General features: G+C 41.9%; 1 protein-coding gene across 1 annotated transcript in view; it reads right to left on the reverse strand.

The window, feature by feature from the left end:
• Nucleotides 1–1,708: 1,708 nt before the first annotated feature.
• The window catches only part of LOC122788261 (stonin-1-like), a 1,416,105-nt gene continuing 1,398,801 nt past the window's right edge, over nucleotides 1,709–19,012 (reverse strand). Inside the window, exon 11 of the mRNA XM_044055325.1 lies at nucleotides 1,709–2,481. Coding sequence (XP_043911260.1) covers nucleotides 2,374–2,481 — 108 coding nt within the window. The 3' untranslated portion in view covers nucleotides 1,709–2,373. The remainder of the gene's footprint in view (nucleotides 2,482–19,012) is intronic.

Raw genomic sequence — 19,012 nt, forward strand, 5'->3', positions numbered from 1 at the left:
GCTTCACTACACAGTCTGCAATGCCATGACAGGTACCCATCTATAATATGAGCCTGGCAAAACAGGCCTACTACTAAGACATCATTCTAGAGGTAAGTTACTCATTTTTGCACAAGGAGCTCTCTTGCACCTTTTTTTTTAACTGAAAAATCAGGAGTTGCAGGAATTTGTATCATGTCCATGAAAAACGGAATTTCTGTAAGCATATCAAAAAATCTTGCACATGAATGAATCAGTTGAAGTACAAGACATTCGCTTTCTGCCCTCCTCTGACAATACATCGGAGCTTATAATATAGTAAAATGATGCTGAAACTACAAAAAGTACAATAATACATTCAGTGGCAGCTGTAGTAGTCTGCTATTCATTGGACAGCCCACAGGAGAAACAGGAAGTCTTAGTAGTAATGAGGAAGCTGATTAACAGAAACAAGATATATGACAGATGCACAGTTATGTGAATCAGCAAAATTGCGAAGTCAGTATGCATTCTTTTAAATGAGATCACTGTAAACACACAAAAAAAATTAAGTAACAACAGAGATATGTTTTAGATGCATACTGCAGCCTACATTCTCTTCCGCTCTCTTTGGCCTATGGGCCTCACAGCCCCTACCTAAATTACTACCACTAAGGTTACTGGACATCATAGAAAGTGACAGTATAACTCCCTTCATCAAAGCACTGCACTCTCACTGTAGTAAAAGTACAGTCCCACTGCAAAACATACAGTAATGAAGTGCTTAGTTTAAGTAGACCCAACTAAGCTAGAGTCTTTCACTGTGGAATACCTTAAACCATCTGCTATGGTGGCCTATGGACATAAGCAAAATGACCCCATAAGGACATACCAGTGTTTCAGCTATATAGCTTCTGAATGCCCGTGACTTTTCACTTTTTAAGCCTTTATTGGTGCATTTTGTCCAATAAAGTAAAACCCACTAGCTGCAGACGTGCCATGTTCCGGTCTTTTGCTGAACTCATCAGAACAGCACAAGTTAATTGTTTGGCTACACTTTGGAACCATAGAGATTAAGACCATGCTTGATGCCCATAAACATTAAGGTGCTTGTGAAACATCCAAAATAACATCTAAAACAAAGGGTATAAAGTTCATACAAACTATTCAGTAAAAAAAAGAAAAAAAAAAAAACACTTTTTTTAAGGGAGTTAAAAAAAAAAAAAAAAACAATTAAATCCGCCTCTTCATACATCTGCTTTTGCTGTCATTGTACTATCAGCACCCCATTCACTGGACATTTCTTTGCATCAGGGAGAGTGTCTGTTATTTACTCGGGGTACATGATTTCCATTTTACTTTTGTGTTAGGCTGGGATGGTCATCCTGTGGGTGATGTCTGATTAAAAGCAAACATATTTATTGTTTTCTGTCCAGTGTGAACTTTTTTGAATATAAATGATCTTTTATTGTACAGCTTTGATTTGCCAATCTTATATCCTCTTATATTTTTGCAATTCAGGTACTTGTTCTTCAATCACTTGTAATACCTGCTTATTAGACTGTAGTTCATAATGACAAACAAAACAGGGCAGTGTCACAATGGTTCAAAGACTTCAGTCTGCAGTCACTGGTAATTTTCACTCTGGAAGGGAAGTATTACCCGCAGTCTCAAATTGTCCACCCTAGAACTACATGCATAAGTCACTTGTGAAGAAGGATCAATGCAAGACACAAAGTGAGCAAAATCATTCCTGGCAAAAATGTATTGTGCAAAACTGTTTGCATAATAACAAACTTAAAGTCACATTTTCATTGATACAGTGTACTGTAACGAAAATATCTGTGCATGTAATACATATGCTGTGCATACTAAACACATTTCTTAAATTAGAAAAATATTAACAAAAAAAATGCAAAATGTTAACTTCATTACAGAAGTCTTACATGCAAACAGTTTCACAAATGTATTTCTGTAGTCCACATATTGTTATACTCCTTTTAAAGTATAATAAATAAAGGCAATACTTATGTCATCAGGAGAATTCATTGGCATAATCTGCAATGGTTTTTAACATTTTAAAAGACAATCTCAAATAAATTTGGTGAAAAATTATCCATGTACTGTGTATACAGTACTCCAGTAAATATCAAAGGAACTCAAATGTTAACAGTGGGAGTGTGGTAAAATAATACACTTCATATACAGTAAATCAACACTTTTAACAGTGTTACATGATTATAGTTTACAAAAAAAAAAAAAAAAAAAACTCTTGCAAAATAAACAATATATACAGAAACTAAATTGGCAAGATATGTTAAGGACCTTGCACTGGAGTATTGAATATTTACACCAAAAAATTTAAATTAAAAGAAATGTAATTAATTTTAGTACATCATCTCTAATATTTGAGGATTACCATTCTGCTTCCCCAATAGCTTTTGAGAATATATAATCCTTGCCACCAAAACTCATAACACCATCTTTCAAATAAAACTTCCATTTGTTTTTGCTTCGATGTATCTAATAAAAAAATGAAAAAAAAAATGTTAATTTGAACAAATTCGAAATTTCCATCATGGTCTTTGTGTGATTATTACTATTTTCCTAGGGCTTATTACAAATTCAGTGTCATGTACACCTCTAGATAATACATCATTGTATCTGATTACTGGCCTACAAGAGTACACTCTTTCACTATGCCACTCAACTGAGCCTCATCTAAATGAGCACAATACGCATGGCATGAAAAAAGGTGTATTACATGGAAGAATATACAAATATTTACTCAGCCAAATGTTAAAAAATACAACTTGTCTAGACCACCCTGCATCTGCAGACAAGAGGAAATGACAGGAGGGTAAAAAGCACTACAGTAGAAGGCTTCCTTGCAAATCAATTGATTTGTTTTTAATAAACTTGACTAAGGAGGTCCTTTACAGAGAAGAATTCTGAATATGAAAACTTGCAGGTCAGACTCAATGGATGATCAAATCCTCAGACGACCAAATTCTGTAACACTGAGGTGCCAAAGAGACCTGTTTTTTTGGGTGCAAGGAGAGAGCAATAATGTTTGAAGGTATATGCTGAAATCAAGTGGACAAAGTACTGCCTGCAACGGGGACAATTTTTAAAGGAAGCACTGGAAGAAGGCACACCGCTGGTGAAATGAACTCTAACAGCAGCATTTTTAGTGGACAGTTAGACATCTGATGGTAAACCATAATACAGTCCAACATCAAATAAGAAAGGCTTTCTTTGCCACTGAAAGCTACTAGTCTCCCTGCAGTGAGAGAGACAGATAGCTGTTCAGTCTCCCCGTATTCACGTACCCTCTTCAAGAAGAACTTGAGCAGTCAGTGCACTCCAGTGTGGGAAGGGGAATGAAAAAAATGGAAGACAATGAGTATTAATGCTGCACATTAGCTTCATCCTGCAGTCATGCGTTTGACTGCCTTAGTCTCCATTTTTCATACTGAGAGAATGATTAAGGCAGTTAAGCAGACAATACTCCAAATTTGCTACAGAAAAGTAGTGCATGTGCCTAATGGGTTTCTTTAGGTAACAAAAGATCATCTTGTTGAAAAGGCTGACAATTATTGGAAAGCGATGAGAGTTGTTATTAGGCAACACCGAATCTTTGTGAATGGCCAAACGAGGTTGGCTATAAATAAGAATCTTATTCCCCGAAATCCATGGATCAGAGCTGATGGCTACAAAGGATAACATTTGAGAGAAAAGGCAAAGGTGCTGTATCAGTCAGTTGAATAAGGAATGTGCAAGCCTAACAGTTATGAAGTTCCAAGGAGAAGAACAGTTTCCCCAAAAGTTAATGAAGATGCAAAGCACTTCTGAAGAACTGCGGAGCCAGCCAGTGCTAAGCATGAATTCTTCCCGTTAAGTAACAACAGCTGCAGATGACAGTGATATGCATCCAGACCCTGGAATAATGGAGAACCAAGTCAGACAGTTTTGCAAGACCAGTCAAGGCCATTTGTAAAGTGGCTGAAAGAGAAAGCATACGATACCTCTCCAATGAAATGCTGAACATGTCCGAGGAACGAAAGGCATCCCTGTTTGTCTCAGTCACCCCTGAAATATCTAACAGATTTAGTGGCAAATGACTACCCACAGATTAAGCCGGTACAGTTATCTCTTCAAATGAGTGGATCTTTTTGGCTTGTACATGTGCAGTTTAATACAATGACAGACTGGGGTAATGAGGTGGACTCTGTGGTTTTACTCTATTTTATAAAACAAACAGTAAAAGTTATGCAGGAATCTCACCTGCCATTGAAAAGAAAAAGCATCCATCAAATTCTTCCCTGCTCAAAGGAGAAGAGGGGGAGTGGCTGCACTGTAGCCATTTGAGAACAGGCTAACCCCTGGAGTACTCTACTTCTGGAAAACGTTGATTACACTACATTCCTGAATCCTCAACTCCAGGACAGAGTGGGTCAGTGGCTCAAAGGATCCTTCAGTATGTTCAATTTTACCTGGGATTGTAAACTATCATAATGGTAATGACCCTGTCTACAGCATAATGCTAAGCAAGCATCACCTCTGTAAACAGGATGTAGAAGCATATATATCTCCTCTTTATTCAAGTATCACAACAAGGCCTGGTGGGCTAGTTTAAATGGGAGTAGTTCTGGTCTCATCTCTCCCATCTACAGTCTTCAGGGTAAAGATTAGCCCTTATTTTTGTTTTATGCTAAGGTTGAACATTGAGGGAACAAGCATGTGGAGCCTAACAGATAGCAAAGAATCACTTGTCAGGACTTACAATGGGTTCTACTGCAGAAAGAAAGACTCACAATGAGACAGGTGGAGATCTAATCTATTATATACTCCAAATCCAGAAAAAAGGGTCTGACACCAACATTTGATCTGTTAAGTACTGGCGACACTACAACCACTGGTACCTCCACATCCACTGTACCACCCACTTCCTCAAGTGGGTGAGTGGAACAGTGAAGATGATTGTTGTGAACATCAAGTTTGGAAGATGGTGAATGGTACAAACTTATACCATCCAATGAGTTTTCATCCAGAGCACAAGGAATATTACCTGCTGTCCCCAACCGTAAGCTGTCAGGAATGTCTAACAATTTAGTGTCAACTTTACCCTGAAAAAGGAATCTTATAAATATGGTTCTGAAAGGATGAAACCCACTTAAAACTACAACCATGGAAACAACAAAGCTTAGAAACTAGCAAAACCCAGTTTGTCCAAGTAGGAAATGCATGGAAACCCTTCTGCCACAAATCCATCACCAAGGAAGGAATCTTGGTATACTCTGTGGGTACAGAGAATAGAAGAAATTACAAGCAGTTTTATGGTAGGTGGGACCCACTCAGTGAACTGAAGGAACTTCTTACATGAAACTCAGAATACTGTGCTAAAAGACATCTAGAATATCCACCACAATTCAGGTGCCCAATACCAGCAACTGCATGATTTTCTGCATAGTCACTATTAGGAATATGAAGCATCAGATGCACTTGTTACAGTTTTTGAGGCCACGTATGAGACAATAGTCTCCCTGGCTTCCATTTTCTCAGACATAATAGAAGACAAGCATAGAAGCACTGGCCTATTTCGAAAGAAAGTACATTTGGGTAAGTAAAACTTACCATAACAGTAGATGCTCGATTGATCACTGTTGCAGTAGCCTTCACTATATGGTTATTTATATCCTGCCAAGGATATAACATCCAGCTAGTTTCTAAAGTTTCCACACGCCCAAACAATTAGTTCAGCTTGAGTTGAGCTGGGTAAAAGACAAGTTTGGGTGTGAAGCCTTTCAGAGCTTTCTTGCCAAAAGAAATGAGGAGGATGAGCCCTGAAAGGGCAATGCTAGTAGCAACCAAAACAAATGTCCACATACTGGCATAAAAATACATACCAAGAAAACAAGAGGGATGGAGGAAGGGAGCAGCCACTGCAGTAGTGATCATTCGAACATCTACTGTTATGGTTATGTTTTACTTACACAACTGTACTATGTTCATCATAATGATCATTGCTGCAGTAGCGTTAGCTATATGGGTAAATTACCTTAGCTAACTACATTTGGGAGGTGGAAGGAGAAGGGCCCTGGAGCCCCTGAAGAATGCTCCTAAGCAAAGCTTGATCAGGACCTAGAGAAGAAATCAGGCATTGTAAAGGTATGTACAAAAGACCAAGTAGCAGCTTCTAGAATATAACCCTTTCCAAAAAGCCATAGATGAAGCCAAGACCCTGGTACAGTGGGGGCCTTAACCCTGGCTGGAATAGTTTTGTTACGGTAAGTCAAAAAAAAGTTAATGGCCTTCGACAACCATTTGGAAATACTGTGTTTTGGCACAAGCTGTCTCTTCATCTTACCTTCACAAAAAATGAATAACTGAAATGAAGATCTGAAGGATTTAACTCTGTCAAGACTGGACCCGAGTTGTCTGTGGACATTCAAAGTACGGAGTATCCTTCCTCCTCCATTTTTAGGTTCAGAAAAGAAAATGGGAAAATGGATAGCTTGGCTTCAAGTAAAATCAGATTCCACTTTAGGAATAAAAGAATAATTAGTTCTCAAATAAACCCTGTCCCTATGGAAAATAAGACAGGCTGAACTCACCATAAGAATTTGCAACTCAGACACTCTTTTTCCACAGGTCAGAGCACAGGGTAAAACTGTTTTCATGTCAAGAACCTTAAGTCAGCTAGATTAGCTGGTTCAAATGAATCAAGTGTTAACTTCCCTAATACAAAATTAAGATCCCTACCACAAAACTAAGATCCCTACGACAGGCCATCACAGTTTTCTTGGAGGTCTCTTATGCAAAACCCCTTTCAAGTACATTTTGGCATGATACTGCATTGAAAGAGGATCCATATGCAGACAAAGATGAAATGGCTTATAAATGAACCTTGCTAAAGGAAAAGAAAATCCACAAGACAGAAACTCTCACATTTTAGAGAACCAGAGAACAACTTAAGCCCTGAATGCAGGTTATGCTGATGGCACCAACTAAAAAACATTTTCCATTTGATAATATATGATTTTCTAGTAGCAAGACTTTCTTGCCTTCATTAGTATCTGCTGCACATACTCCGTAAACATGTGCCTAAAAAGGAATTAAGACCCTATCAGATGTTGGGATGCAGCAAACACCCCTGTTCTTGTGTGAGTAGATCCACTCTATGAAGAAACTTATGGTAACTGCCCCTGGCCATTTCAAAAAGAAGGAAGAAACGTGGTTGCCCGGGCCAGAAGGGAGTCACCAACAATGATTTTAGAGGATTCCTTCTGAATCTTTAGAAGTACCTTGGTTATTAGTGGAAAGGGTAGAAAAGCACACAGGAACATTCTTGTCTACGGAAAAGAAAAGACATCTGTCTTTCTGGCATCCTTTTGCATGGAGTTCTGGAACATAATCCTGGCAGTTGAACATTAAGCGAGGAGGCAGAGAGCTCTACTTGAGGAGCTCCCCAGAGATGGATCAAATCTTGGATGACCCCCTGATCTAATTTCCATTCTTGAAGGCCTACCCTGGTCCTGCTTGGCTTGTCTGCAACACAGTTTTGCTGAAGAAATGTAGGATGCCTGTAGAGTGAGATTGTATTGTGAAGCTATGTACAACGCTAACAAAGATATTCTGCAAAGGCAGTATAACATGGCTCCCCCCTTGCTTATTGATGTACCACACAACTGCGGTATTATGTGTAAGCAACTGAAGAGATCCCAGGGACTAAAGATGGCTCAGAGAGTTGAGTGACTTGGTCAGTGCAAGCATCTCCTTGATATTTATGCACTTGCATGTGTGTTGTTGGTGTCCCACACCCCCTGCACTTTTATCCTCCTGAAACTTCTCAGCAAGCAAAGTCTGAAATATGTGTGGTGACTAACTGCTTTGTAACAGGAAGGGAAAAGATAAGACCTGGATTTAAGGATATCTGTTGTCTCCACCCAACGACTTCTCACCAGCACTGGAATCTGAAAAGATAAAAGGTACTGATGCTGGGATCAAACAGATTTTAGATGCCACTTTATCCTTAATCTTGTGTAATAGATTTATCATCCAAGAGAGAGATTCCTAACAATTTGAAAAAGACTCCGCAAAAATAACCAAGTCTAAATGTGGAAAAATGTGGATACCTTGTAGCCTGCAATGAATTCTAACTAGAGCCAGACAATTTGTGAACACTTGATGTGGTGGATAGTCAAAAGGTTAAGGCAGAGAAGTGATAATGTGATCCAGACGCACACAACCTTAAGAAATGTCTGGATGAATAGGGATGTGATGAGCATCTTTTAAATCTAGTGTTGCCAGGAAACTTGAAAGAGGAAGAAGAGGTAACAGGTTGTGAAGTGACAATTTTGAATTTGCACATTATTACAAACAGGTTTAAGAAAGAAAGAATGATCCAGAACTGGTCTCCCAAGAATTTCTCTGCCACTAGGAACATCCTCAAATAAAAAATATTTCCCCATCTAGGAAGGAGGAACTGGCTCTATTACTCCCTGGGGGAGCATGTGATGAAGGACTGGTGGAAATAAGGCTGATCTGGAGGAATTTCCTCTCACTGCTATTTGTTACCTTTAATAACATTCAGGACCTATTTGTCTGAAACTATCTGTTGCCAAAGAGGAAAAGGGATATTCTGACCTTCTGGAAGGAAAAAGGGGCCAGGGTGGGAGGGGGTCTCAAGTCATTCAGACTTGGACTGTCCTTGGTTTTGGAAGGTTTAAAACTTTTTTTGGAACCCCTCTTGCCATTTCTTCTTAAATATTTAATTACCAGTATTTTGTTGAGAGTGTTCTGTTTTTTTTTTCCCCAAAGTTGGAAGTAGAGATAAAAATTCATTGGAAACTTTGGAAACGAAGGACAGAAAAGTCTTGGAGATTAGCTGGATAAGCTTACCCCTTTCTTCACACTTTTTGATTACCTTTGTAGCAGAGGGCCCACCTAACTAAATCTCTATCCAAAGGATAATTTAAAATATAATTTTTAACATCTGGGAGGTTCCGAGAATGCAACCATGCAAACCTCCTCAAAACAGCACCAGTGGCCATAGCCCTGAAAGAAGCATCAACAGTCACCCACACATTCTGTAAACAATGAGTAGTGACCTGTGCAATAAAAAAAAAACTAAATTATTTAAAGTAGATTTTTCCTCACAATAAGAAAGTGTAGAGAATGCATTCCTCATACCTTCATCATTTGTCAGAACAAACTAACATTTAAGCCTGACAATTAAAAATACTGAAAATCATGTCACGGAAGTAGACACACTTTTGCATATCTATCAATACTCCTCCCATCCTCATCAAAGTGAATAGGACTGGAACGAACAGAGTGCTACAGCATTGGGATCAATTAAAGATATATAATTGCCTGCTCAGGTTTGGGAACAGTGTATAAAAATTTGACAGACTGAAGGACTTTCTACATCCTATCTGCTTTTTAGGGGAAGCAGGCTGACAATCAGGAAAATCGCAAGCAGTAACACAAATCATCTAAAGTAGAAAGAAGAGAGGGAATGGGTGTAGATTCTGGAAAGTCTTTCTGTAACAACTCTTAGTATTTTCTGAGGGACTGAGAAACCTCAGTGTCTTCTCACTGAAAACACTGGCACATTCTAGCAACAGTCTCAGAGAAAGAGAACCCTCCACAGGGAGAATCAGAAACTGAGTTCTTCTCAGAGTCTGAATCAGAAATATGAAGAAAATTATCTGTCCCTGCATATTCCTGTTCAGATTCAGAATCTTGAAACTCTTCAGAAATAAAGGAATGTCTCTTTCTTCCATCAGAAACTACTTCACAAGAAGGATTATCAGTCAGACCCAGTAAGCTACTCTTATCAAAGGAAAATAGAGTACATACACGTCTATTTTTTTTGTTTCTTTTTGACAGGCAACATTTGTTACTAATGGAAGCAGCAGCTTCCCAGGAATGGACAAGCATTCTGACAGAACAGGTAAAACTACCCTGTTCCCTCTCCCAGGGCTGACAAGAGAGGTTTTTCCCTTGCCCAGTGAGGGGGATCCCAACAGTCTCAGAGGAAGTGGTTAACCTTCAGTCCTTATGGCTAGAAGGGGCTACATCAGACTGATCTGGGGTAAAAAAGGAGTGGTATGAGGTGCAAGAAATGGCCACAGCAGTCTCATCAACCTGTGGCTGAGGCAAACTGATAGCCTGCAAAGGATGTTTATTTTTTTCTTTTTGTTGCTAGAAGAAGGCCTGACCATGGGACCATTAGTCTACATAATGGTCTAGCCAAAAACGGTGCTGCACTCCCAAGGAAGCAGAAATTACCAGTAGACAAAAGCTACTTTTTAGACAGAAAAACACAGTAAAAGCATTTTAAAGCACTTTGCCAGCTAGTAAAAAGTAAAATATACACTTCATCCACACAAAATATGTTTTCAGTTACTTTAAATCACTTTTAAACATATGGGGGGAAAAATGAGCACTCAACGTTAATCTCAAGAGTCCATTAAAACAACACTCCTAGCTTTTAAAATAACTTTCATTTAGAGGAAAGCAATAAAACATCAACAAAATTAATTAAGAAAACAGATGACCCCCCCAAAGGGAACTTTACACAGATCATCAAACTACAAGCAGACCATCAAGCCTTCAAAGCCTCAGAGGAGTTTTCTCTTCAGTGGCAATAAAATCCTAAAGGGCTTTGCGCCCAAACTTGTCTTTTATTCAGCTTAGCTAGAGCTGCCCGATAGTTTGGCCACATGGAAGGCACCTTGAAGCCTGGGATCTGGCAGGATATAAACCATATAGCTAAGGCTACTGCAGCAGTGATCAATATGATGAACATGGAACAGTCACTAACTGGAGCTCTTTTAAGGATCTTAACAGCCCTAAGATGTTACTATTAATGTCCAAATCTAGAACTCAAAGGACCGCAGTGTTGGCTTTACAAACTGAGGTAAACTTGGAGAAAAAGAAGTTATGTCTTACCATAACGTTCCATCTGTGTTGTAGATCTTCCTCCATTCATTACTGATAGGACTTCAGGAACCGGCAAGGCCGGTACCAAGCTCGCTCCAGCCAAAAAACTCTCAGCTACGTCCTACCCACAATGCCCCCTCTCATAGTCTCTTCAGATTGAGTTTGCCTGCCCTTATACTATAGAGAGATTAATAATGATAGTAGGAGAGACTGTCTGAGCAGATACCCTAACTAATAAGGTAATCCTAAAGTCCATCAAGAGTCCAGGCAGGAGGAAGGAGTTCAGGAAGTAATGAATGAATGAAGATCTACAACACAGATGGAACGTAATGGTAAGACATAACTTCCTTTATCTGATGTTGTAAATCTTCATTCAGTCCTTACTGATAGGACAGAGTCCCCAGCTACTTTTAGTCCTGGGTGGCCCTAAGGAAGGATATTTCTGAGCACCATAGAACCAAAAGATGCTCTTCCCCTGGATCCAAATCCAATTTGTAATGAATGATAAAGGTATGTGGACTTGCCCAAGTGGCTGCTGCATAGATATCGTCCATAGAGGCTCTGAAGTGAAAGACCACTGAGGTTGCTATAGATCTAGTAGAGTGAGCCTTTATTTTGGAAGGCAAGGACATTTTGTTTTGTTGGTAGATGAAAGTAGTGGTATTTCTGAGCCAAGAAGACTAAGGTCATTTTGCAAACAGGCTTACCCCATCCTGGGTCCTGCAAATGCTACAAACAACTGATCTGTTTTCCTAAGAGATTTTGTTCTATCCAAGTAAAAACAAAGTTGCCTATGAACATCAAGGTAGAAGGTACTCCCCTTTATTTGAATGATGGGGAACAAAAACGGGTAGGTCAATAAATTAGTTGATGGAAAAAACAGAAATGACCTTTGGCAAAAAGGAGGGATTAGTACAGAGAGAAACTCTATCCTTGTGGAAAATCAAATATGGTCTCTTGACACTCAAGGCCTGCAACTCAGAAACTCTTCTCGCTGAGGTAAGGGCTACTAGGAGTACGGTTTTCCAGGACAAAAATTTTATATCGCATGAATTAGAAGGCTCGAAAGGAGGACTTGTTAATGACTGAAGCACCAATGTCAATTCCCATGGCTCTGTATGGGGTTTGACAGGAGGTTTAAAATGTAATACTCCTTTCATGAAGGTTTTTGCACAGTCGGTGTGACATAACGGATGAATTGTTGATTCCATTATGAAAATCTGCAATAGCTGCTAAATGTACTGCAATTGTCAATGCTGAAGCTCCAGAGTGTAACAGGGTAGTGAGATATTCTAGGATCTTCTGAATAGGCATAGAGAAGGGTTCCATGTTTTGTTCTTTGGCCCATATAGAGAACCTAGTTCACTTACTGAAATAAATTTTTCTGGTGGATGGTTTGTGTGAAGCCTGGAGGATCTTGCGAACAGGGGATGAAATATCAGGTAGCCTGGCAATCATCGGAAGTGGAGAAACCAAGCTGTGAGCTTGAGGCTGTGGAGATTGGGGTGAGTAAATCCCTGATGGTGAGTCAGCAGTCTTTGAGACTGATCTAGGATCCATGGGCTGTGGATCAGGTGAGGCCATAGGAATGGGAACCAGACTTGACGGGGCCAATAAGGAGCAATGAGGATCACTTCGCTTCTCAACCTTTGAGCTTTCTGTAGAAATTTTGGGATAAGGGGAAACGGGGGGGGGGGGGGCGTACAGTAGACCCGGGGGCCAATCGTGCATCAGAGTATTCCTCGGTAATTCCCTCTGAGGGGGGATCAGGTCAAAGTAGCTTCTGCATTTGTTGTTTAGGGGTGCAGCAAACAGGTCACAGCAAGGCCTGCCCCAGCGACAGAAGATTTGAACCGCTATAATTGGGTCGGGGGACCACTCGTGAGGCATCAATATGTTCAGGCTCAGATTGTCTGCAATGAGACTGGAGCTTCCGGGAATGTGCGTCGCTATGAGAAAGAGGTTGGAAGCCATCACCCAATGCCATATTCTCATGGCTTCCAGACATAGGGCGGCAAGACCTGGTTCTGCCTTGTTTGTTGACGTACCAGACGACGGACATGTTGTCCGATTGTATTGCAATAGTCCCGGAAGGAAGGGATGTGTGGAATGCTTGCAACGCTAAGAGAACTTCCCTCAATTCCAGAACATTTATGTACAAATTGGCCTCTATGGGGGACCAAGTGCCTTGGACCGTCCTTCCCTGGAAATGCCCCCCCCCCTAACAGGGAAGCGTCCGTGGTCACCGTAGCCTTTAGCTGGGGAAGACAGAATGGTCGACACCCTGCAGACCTATAGCCTTAACTCTAAAGCCCTTCAATGGATTAAATCCTACCTCACTGGGAGGCAGCAGGCTGTTCTCTGGCAGAACAAGCTCTCCATCCTATTACCTACCACCCTTGGAGTCCCACAAGGCTCCATACTTGGGCCCCTTCTCTTTTCCATCTTTATTAACAACCTACATACTGTCATCCCTAATGTTAATTGTATCCAATACGCTGATGACTCCACCCTGATTTGCTCAGCTACATCTCATGCAGACTTGAGGTGTGCTACCCAGTCCACCTTTAATATTATAGAAAACTGGCTCTCTGAACGTCGATTGTTACTAAATCCCAAAAAAACTAAAATGCTATTTTCACCCCCACAAAGGTCTACAACTTTTACCTTCACCAAAAAAGCAAAAGATGGGACAATTATCTCCCCTGACCCTTCTACAAAACTACTAGGTGTCATTATTGATAACCTAAAATTTGACCTACACGTTAATCAAGTGATCAAGACCATCAATAAAAAACTTGGGTCACTATACAGAATAAAAGCCTTCTTAACGTCTGCAGCTAAGATTGCTATTGCCCACTCGCACCTACTCTCAAACCCTACTATATGCTTCCCCCCTTATCTCTAATCTAAATAAGTCTGTACTTAACAGACTATCAACATGTTACAATCACACTGCCAGGTCTGCCACTGGCCTGCCTTTTAGAACCCACCACTGCACCAACCTTAAACAACTTGAGTGGCTAGAACTTCCCAGTCTTATCCAATTTAACCTCCTGGTTGTGGCCAAGAAAATCCTCTTAAATCCAGATAATACACCTGCCCTTAAAATATTATAACCCCCTATAGCAATTCAAGACTACTTCGATCCTCAAACAAACTACTAATTCAAGCTATCAAAACTAGCAATGTAGCTGGTGACTCCCTCTTTGCAAACACTGTTGGCAGAGTCTGGAACCTACTGCCATCTGAAATGACATTGCTCTCCTCCCTAACCCAATTTAAAACCAGACTCAAACAACATCTGGCTCTAAATGGCTTTGCCACTGTAACAAGCCTGGCTAACTCATACCTCATATGTAAATAAATTCTTAGTCAAGTTACTGTTAATCTTCTCTCTCTCCTGACTTTATCCAGGGGTTAACCCTTACCAGTGAAATTGTTATTCTGTCTTTGTAAACATCAAATCTGTAAAGTGTCTTCATTTTAATTGTTGCTGTTTGTCTTGGAGCTTTTCTCCCTGGGCCTCCACTGAAAATGGACATGATTCCAGTCAGATTATCCCGGTCAACAAATGTAAAATAATAAGAAGTTATGTCTTACCATAACGTTCCATGTTAGTTGTCTTCTTCTCGCCTTCTTTCTTGCTGGATGGGTTCGGAGCCGAATCTCGGCTCCGACTCGGCCTATACTATAGCTCGAGAGCTATTTTTACCGGCTCGAGGCAGTCCTATATCCCACAATACCATGCGCTAACTCCCCAGATCTCGTTTGGAAGCTAAGACATAGTATAAACAACAATCTTATAATAATAAAAATATTATAACCCTCTTATCAGAAGATTACCTGCTAGTAATATTAAGGATACCAGGAAAAGACGCAACATGTTGTGTCTCCAAAAAGGAAGGACTCAATCTCAAGTCTGTCCAGGCTAGGGGGCAGGAGGGAGGGATGCAAGAAAGAAGGCGAGAAGAAGACAACTAACATGGAACGTTATGGTAAGACATAACTTCTTAATGTTAAGTTGTCATTCTCGCCTTCATTCTTGCTGGATGGGACAGAGTCCCTAGCACCTTAGTCCTGGGTGGCTCAACGAAACAGACTCCTAAGTACAGTGGAACCAAAATCAGCTCTATTTCTAGAGGCTAAGTCAAGCTTGTAATGAGCAATAAAAGTATGTCTGGAAGCCCATGTAGCAGCTGCACAAATAGCATCTAGTGGTAACCGTGCTTGAAACGCCGTTGAAGTTGATAGAGCCCTGGTTGAATGAGCCTTAGGCCTAGAGGGGAGTTGCTTGTGTCTCAACTCATAGACCAAGGTAATGATAGATGTCAGCCATCTGGAAAGGGTAACTTTGGAAACTGGAAGCCCTTTCTTGCCTGCCGCATAAGAGAGAAAGAGCTGATCTGACTTTCTGAATTGTTTTGTCCTGTCTAGGTAATAGCGTAATTGGCGATGAACATCTAATGAATGTAACTTTTGTTCAGCCCGGCTGGTATAATCTGGGAAAAAGACAGGTAAGTCAATAGAATGATTCAAATTTGCTTCCGATAGCACTTTTGGAAGGAAAGAAGGGTTTGTTCTGAGAGTTACCCTGTCTTTAAGAAATACCAAGTACAGAGGACGGACAGACAAGGCTTGGAGTTCCGAGACCCTTCTGGCGGATGTTATAGCTACTAAAAACAGCGTTTTCCAAGAAAGTAGTTTGAGGGAACAAGAAGCTGCAGGTTCAAAGGGGGGCAGAATTAGTGAAGTTAGAACTAAATTCAAGTCCCATTGTGGAGGTGGATCTTTTACTGGAGGTCTGAGTAAAAGGATACCCTTGAGGAAGGCTTTACAGAGTTTGTGGGACATAATATTTGCTTCTGAGAGTCCAACATGAAAATTAGCAATGGCCGCTAATTGTACTCTGATAGTGGCCGATGATGACCCAGAATGAAAAAGTTCTGCCAGAAAATCCAGAACCTCATGAATGGGTGCATGAAAGAGATCTAAAGACCTGTTTTGCGCCCAAAATGAAAAACGCTTCCATTTACTAGCATAAGTCTTCCTAGTATTGGACTTATGGGAGGCCAGAATGATATCACGAACAGGAGGAGAAATAAGGGGAAGCCTGGCTATGGCAGGAAGTGGAGCAACCAAGCTGTGAGGTTGAGGGAATGTAGAGACTGATACAGCTTGCCCGTGAGGTGGGTTAATAGATCTGGAAGGGGTTCCAGATGCCAAGGCTGTTAAAGTAGATATTTGTGCAATAACGGGAACCAAACTTGCCGAGGCCAAAAGGGGGCAATGAGGATCATTTTGGATCTCAACGCAATTGCTTTCTGAATTAATTGCGGAATCAACGGAAAGGGGGGAAAGGCATAAAGAAGACCCCGGGGCCAAACGTGAACAAGAGAGTCTCTGAGGTGTTGGTCTGGCAGAGGAAAAAGTGTGAAGAAGGCGAGGCACTTGCTGTTTTGGGGAGTTGCGAAAAGGTTGCAGCAAGGCTGGCCCCACTTCCGAAAGATTCCGTCTGCTACCGCTTGATTTAGAGACCACTCGTGAGGCATGAAGATAGTTCTGCTCAATCTGTCTGCTATGACGTTGGACCTCCCGGGGATGTGCGTTGCTATCAGAAACCGTTGAGATGAAATCACCCATTGCCAAAGTCTGAGTGCTTCTCGACAGAGAGGATAGGACTTTGTTCCGCCCTGCTTGTTTATATACCACACCACAGACATATTGTCCGTCTGAATTGCTATAGTCCCTTGGGGAAGAGAGCTCTGAAAGGCTTGCAACGTCAAAAGCACCGCCCTCATCTCCAGAACATTTATGTGCAGGTGGCATTCTGATTGTTGCCAAATGCCCTGGACCATAATGCCCCCCCCACCCGATCAGGGAAGCATCCGTTGTGACAGTGGCAACTGGAAGGGGGAGAACAAGGGGTCTGCCTTGAAAGAGTTGAGGGGAAACCATCCACCAGGAGAGATGTTTCTTGCAAGATGGGGTTATCCAAATGTTGTGGGTCATTGGTAGCTGTTGAAAAGACCACTGAGAAAAGAGCATCCACTGAAGGAGACTCATGTGGAAGCGAGCTAATGGAAGTAGAAGAATTGCCGCCGCCATGAGGCCCAACACTTTTAACACTCGGTTGACCTGGACTTTGTTGGGCTGAAAAAGAGTTTGAACATTCCGCCTGATGTCTGCCACTCTCTGTGGTGGTAGTGTTGCAGACATTTTTGTGGTGTTTAACACGCCGCCTATAAAGTTGATACATTGACAAGGCAACAAGTAGGACTTTGCAAAATTTATAGAAATACCCAGACTGTTGCAAAGCTGAATAGTGTAATCCCTGGCCATTATGAGATCCTGTTTGGTGGTAGCGGAAATGAGCCAGTCGTCTAAGTATGGAAACACCTGGAATCCTTTCTGTCTCAGGTGAGCTGTGACCACTGCCAGACATTTGGTGAACACCCAGGGGGCTGTGGTGAGACCAAAGGGCAGGGCTCTGAATTGAAAATGACTGACTCCCAGCCGGAAGCGGAGAAACCTCCTGGAGCGTCTGTGTATCTTTATGTGATAGTACGCGTCCTGGAGGTCTAACGAGCACATCCAGTTGTCTCTGCCCAAAAAGGGTAGAATGGACTGCAGTGTCACCATCCGAAATTTTGTCTTTAGCACAGATTTGTTTAACCTGCTGAGATCCAAAATAGGTCTCCAGTCTCCTGTCTTTTTTGGTACTAAAAAGAACCTGGAGTAAATTCCGGACCCTAGCTGATCTGCTGGGACTGCCTGGATGACTCCTTTTGCTAATAACTTTTCTATTTCTAGCTGAGCCTGACCCCTTTGTGCGGGTGGTACATCTGGTAGGGGTCTTGGCGATTGTACCGGGGGGTGGTAAAAGGGATTTTGTAACCCTCGGATATGATCTTCTGTACCCATGTGTCTCGGGAGAGGGATTGCCAGGCTTCCGGGTACAGAGATAATCTTCCCCCAACTGCTTCCGAAGGCGGACAGTCGGGCAGCTTCTCAGGGATGCTGAAAGGGTTGACCAGGAAAAGATTCCCTAGAACCCTGATTCTGAGGACCCCCTCTGCCCCTAGGGCGGCATCTGTTGTTATTTCCCCCTCTGCCTCTAGGGGGAACATCAAAACGTGCGGCAGGTGCGACTCCCTGGGGTTTGCGGAACCACATCTTCCCTCCCCTCTGTCCCTTGGGATAAGGTCTAGAAGGGGTGGAAAAACTGACTCCCACGGCAGAGAGAGTCTTACCATCTTGCTCGCATCTGGTGAGGGTATTCTTCACCTGAGGTCCAAACAATTCCGAACCATCAAAGGGGGTGTTAGTGAAGGACGCCTTGAAGGGATCTGCAAAGTTACAGAGCCGCATCCAAGCGTGACGTCTTAACGCAACGCCTGTCCCAGCAGCTCTGCTCGCTCCATCGGCTGCATAAGAAATTAGCCGCATGGAGGAGTTAACGATGGAGTTCAGGGTAGCCAGCTGAGAGTTTATTTTGTCCTTAAACCCCGCAGCAGAAGGATCCTGTACCATTTCACCCAGCTCTTTGAGCAAGTCTCTTTGAAGGCGGGTGAAATGACTCAAATAGTTCAGCGATCGCATGGAAAAAGTCGCTGAAGCAAAGGTCCGCTTGCCGTACCTGTCCATGGTCCTGGACTCTGTTAGGAGGATGAACAGATACAGAAGGATCAGCCAACTCCTTCTTAGTGGCTGCTGCTACCACCATATCATCAACTGACACACCTTTGGTAAGAAAGGATTTATCATCTGGTGCAGAAATAAATTTAGAAGGCCTCCTAGGGGTAGGTTCCATTGAATCAGGAGCTGCCCACGCCTTTCTAGCCACTACCTCCATTAGTGGGTCGAAAGGGGGGGACACCCAGGAGGTGGAAGGGCGAGATCCAAAAGCGTCAAGGTAAACTGACTCATCCTCGGAAGGTTTGAGAGTGGACCAATCTCCCCTCTAAGGATTTCCAGGATGTCTGAAAAGGAGACATCCTCAGAGGGGGATCTAGGGGAACCTTCCGACTCATCCAAGTCAGTGTCCGACGTGACAGACTCGGGGGAGTCTATGTGCTTCCTCTTGCACTTTCTTTTCCTA

The sequence above is a fragment of the Protopterus annectens genome, chromosome 1.part2, assembly GCF_019279795.1.
Source record: "Protopterus annectens isolate FY-2018-M chromosome 1.part2, PAN1.0, whole genome shotgun sequence".
In the NCBI taxonomy this organism is placed as follows: Eukaryota; Metazoa; Chordata; order Ceratodontiformes; family Protopteridae; genus Protopterus; species Protopterus annectens.